Below are 4,603 nucleotides of genomic sequence, written 5' to 3'. Positions count from 1 at the left end.
AGTGTTGAGGTAGCAGCAGCATCAGGAGACCACAGAGTGGCAAGGTGACATATTGTGGAGGTAGCAGCAGCATCAGGAGACCACAGAGTGACCCAGTGACAGAGTGTGGAGGTGGGTGGCAATAACAGTACCCGCTGACGATGGTGGGTGTAAGAAGGAGCACTTGCCATCAGATGTGTGGCATCAGGCGGGTGGCAGCATCAGAATAGTAGCTGAGGCAGGTCGCTAGAAGAAACCGGTCTCTTTTGTCAAAGTGTTGGTATGGCACCATGGATGATCTAGTCTGATGCATCAGGCATTGGTGGGTGGAAATCCTGGCTGATCCACGCCTGATTCATCTTGACAAAGGTCAGTCTCTCCACATTTAGGGTGGACAGACGAGTTCTCTTTGGTGTAACTATGGCCCCCGCCACACTAAACACCCACTCTGATGGCACACTACTGGCTGGGCAGGACAACTGCACAGGCATAGTTGGAGACATTGACTTCACAAGAGATACAGAGCAGCGGAGTTCAGCCACCTCTATTTGATTCCTGCTGTTTACTGCTACCAAATTAAAATTGGGGCAACCAGCTTCTGCTTCCTCTGATGTGTATGCCCACTGAGTCCTTTTGTTAGGGCTTTGCACAGGGAGCAAGAATGTTATGCACAATTCTGATGGAACTCCTGATCTTAAGAAAGTGGACTTGGACTCCAAAGCAGAGGCTCTCCTGTCATGTCAGACGGAGCAGATAAAAACACATGAATGTTTTTAACTTACTGAAGCTGCTTGATTTAATTGTGAATAGATGGTAAAGGCAAAGTCTGCTGGTGTGTTGTCATCAGCGTCTTCATTATGTTTATTGCAGGACCCATGACAACATAATTCGCTCTATACAGCTAAAGGAGGTCTACAATCACCCATCAATTTTCCCGAAATAAATGTTTGAAATAAAAAATGTCACCAATGAAAGGATAATGGAATTTGGTTCGTACAGAACAAAGTCTACAATCACCCATCAATTTTCCCCAAAAAAGCCTGTTTCACATAAATAATTTCACCACTACGTAATTCGGTCCATACGGCAAAAAGGGCTTTACCACATATAACTGCACTGCTGAACAGCAAATAGGCCCTTAATTTTTTCCACTTTTACATTACACAAGGCTTTTCAACAGATAAGTGCAACGCTGAACGGCGAATATATTTTTATTTTGCCACTAATACACGGCAAACAGGGCTGTAGAATATAACACTGCACCGCACAAGGGCAAATATATTTTTCTTTTGCCACTAATACACGGCAAAAAGGGCTTTACAACATATAACTGCACTGCACAAGGGCAAATAAGACATACTGTAGAAATATTTCCTTGTAATAAACCCTGTTAATGCCTGTATCACACAGCACTTGCACCCCAATAACAATAACGGTTTGCTGGAATTACAGAGCTGTATAATGGCAGTTTGGATCCCCAGTCAGTGCAGCAAGGTGTAATAGGATTGTTCCTGTTACCCAGGCTGTAACCTCCCTGACTGAACCCTGTTCTACATAAATGCTGTGGAATGATTCCTCCCTATCCTTTCCCTGCACTTATAAATCTTTTTTTACCACAATCAAGTCTTTCCTAGCACTGTCCCTAGCGCCTGCTGACGTCTCTCCCTGCACTAAGTGCGCTGGAAAATGGCAGAATCCAAGATGGCTGAGGCTATTTATAGGGCTGTGACATCACAGGGCTGTCTGGCTGCTGATTGGCTGCATGCATGGCATTATGGGCGATCCCACCTTCTCAGAGTTCCTTGCTCCGTGTCCTCACAAGGAAAAAATTTGATTCGTTACCACGAAGCGTGAGGAAATTCTGCTTCGGTGCGAATCTAATTTTTCCTGAAATTCAGATCGAATTCCACTTGGTCAGCTTCGATTCGCTCATCTCTTATTAGAATTATAATACATTCTATCATACAACCTATGGATGTCCATTGAAAGCGCCTATTACTTGCCCGCTATTGTCCCTGATATGTCAGCTTTTCATGTTTTTGAAAAATCTATGAAAATATAAAAAGTTGAATAAACCAAACTTCATTATGTCTGAAGCATAATTTTAAATAATTAAGGATGATTCATGTTATTAGGTATATTAAATGGCAGTAACCTTGTGTTTGGTTTGTGCTGTAAACATTTTAATGTATGGACTGTATGGACCAACTTACTTTTCCTGTTGGTTCAAAAAGTCTTTAAAAAAATGGTCAATTTAATTTTGTAATATTTTACCTTTCCACCATGTACCACAAGGTATCACAGAAAGTATGGTTAACTGTCCGGTTCATTTCTTTGTCTTCCATCTGTCTGTGAATGGTATATACATTTGTATGTTTTATGTTACTTTTTGATACTTTGTTGACTGCTTATTAATAGTTGACTCGTATAACTGGATGACACCTGTAAAAGGAGCAGTAAGAGCTCCTCACACAGCTGTTCCCCATCCCTACTCACTCATAACTGTCTTTGAGTCTTTGGAGGGGGCGTCTCGGTTTTTTACACTTTCTTCATATGGTTATTTGGCTGTGTTCACTGCTTGCACAGTAATAAACTGCATTATCTTCAGCAGAAGCCTTAGAGATGGTCAGGTTACATCTCTGGCTGCCATTGGGTTGGATCTGTATCCTTTCATCACTGAACCCAGACTCCATCAATGCTTTTTCTCCATAGTCTGTGTATCCAATAAGGACGAGCCCTTTGCCCTTTTCTTGTCTGTACCAACTTTTTCTGGTCTTGCTGGATTCATCGTGTTCACAAGACATGGAGATGTTGTGCATGGAAAGTACGGGTAGAAATGATGGATGCTGAAGAACATCTCCAGCGAGGCTGACTGTTGGGAGGAAAGACAGTGTGAACATCGACCATATAGTGGACTTTAGCCTTGCACGTTAATCGTGATCATCTGGCATTTAACTAAATTATGTCTATAATATTTTATGTGTGTTTTGTATGTTTAAAGAATAATGTGACACCACGGACCTTCATTTAGTCAAGAAAGCCAAAAATTGTCTCATAATCTGTTATCTAGAATGAGCCTCACATTACATAATGCAGGATATTCATAAGACAATATCATAGGGTTGGGAGAATAAAGAGAAATGTAGGTTGGACTCACAGTGTAGACTCCAGTAGAGGGTCAGGAGCTGCAGGGCTGGTGACATCTTGAAGCTTCTGTACAATGTTCATCAACAGGTTGTAGATTCAGAGAAGACACCACAAACCACAGGGTATGAGGCACATATCACTGGGAGAAAACCAACGGAGGTCTATAATGTCAATCTAAGGAAACCATTAATGTTAAAGTGCCAAATCCCTACCTCAAAGGGGTTGTCCAGGTTGTTGTTTTTTTTACATCGATCCCCTCCACCCCACCACTCCCCTCAGCCAATGGGACCTGTGGAGAAATCCTTACTCACCTGGTCCCGATGATTTGTTCAATAGCACACATTGTGTCAAGAGAGCTGGAAGTGCAATGAAGACAGCAGGAAACTGGAACCAAGCGGAAGGGAGCAGGTGAGTATCTGTCTGTCCATCTGTGGCATAACTAGAAATAACTAGGCCACACAGCAAATTTTTTATGCAACCCCATTCCTCCTGTGCAACCCCATTCCTCCTGTGGCTAGTCTCAGACAAGACCCGTCAGCCAGTCCATCCATTTCCTACACGTGTGTACTGTGTGTAGTGTTGAGCGAAGTCGCGCATGACTTTGTTGAATAACTTCGGTAGTTGCTTTTTAAAGTGGAAAAAACACTTTAAAACCTGAATCCGAACGACTAGTATCTCGGAACAGAAGCCGAGTTCGGTTTCAAAATCAAATACCAAATATATTCAACGAAGCTATGCGCGACTTCACAAATAGCTAACTCACCGGAGCCCATACATTCTAATACTGTACTGAGACGGATTCCGAAGTTTTAAACAAAGCGACTTTGGATGAAGCATCCAACGCTCGCTTTACCCAACACTAACTGTGCGCCATGTCACTGTTTATAATGTATAAAATGTCACTGTATATAATGTCCACATTCCGCTATGCATTCCATCATGTAATTGCGTTATGGTCCGTGGTAACGGAATCCATAACGCAATTCACATTATACCACAGCCCGACCCGAAAACGAATGTCAAAATAGGAAATTCGCTCATCCCTATATATAATGTCACTGTATAATACTGTTGGGCCTGACAATAGAGTTTTTCTAAATGAATAAGAGGATGTAGACAGCACATTCTTAGGTGCAATTCAGTGGCGTACCTACCATATAGGCAGACCACGCAGCTGCTATGGCGCCTGTGAGGAAGGGGGGCCCGCAGTGGAGGAGAGGCCCCGCCCCCTCTATCTTCCTGTCTCCCGCCTGCTAGCCCCGCCTCCCGCCTGCTAGCCTCGCCTCCCGCCTGCTAGCCCCGCCTCCTAGCCACACCTCCCGTCTCCTAGCCCCACTTCCCGCCTGATTCCTCTGGATTGCCACAACCGCACCAGTAATGAAGTAAGTGAGGACTTGTAGGTGAGGACAGTGCAGAGGTGTATGGGGGGGGGGGTCACCCAGCTTTTCCAGGCTATTCCTCTACACATATGCCATTC

At 43.7% G+C, this 4,603-nt stretch overlaps 1 gene segment (V, D, J or C); it reads right to left on the bottom strand.

Moving 5' to 3' along the window:
- Positions 1-1,828: 1,828 nt before the first annotated feature.
- On the bottom strand, positions 1,829-3,417 carry LOC122941840. The segment is given in 2 exon segments: positions 1,829-2,851; positions 3,137-3,417. Coding segments are annotated over 2 exon segments (369 nt in total).
- Between the last annotated feature and the right edge of the window lie 1,186 nt (positions 3,418-4,603).

This window comes from Bufo gargarizans, chromosome 6 (assembly GCF_014858855.1).
Source record: "Bufo gargarizans isolate SCDJY-AF-19 chromosome 6, ASM1485885v1, whole genome shotgun sequence".
Lineage (NCBI taxonomy): Eukaryota > Metazoa > Chordata > Amphibia > Anura > Bufonidae > Bufo > Bufo gargarizans.
The sequence above is the reverse complement of the archived record's forward strand: the minus strand, read 5'-3'. Positions and strand labels throughout refer to the sequence as shown.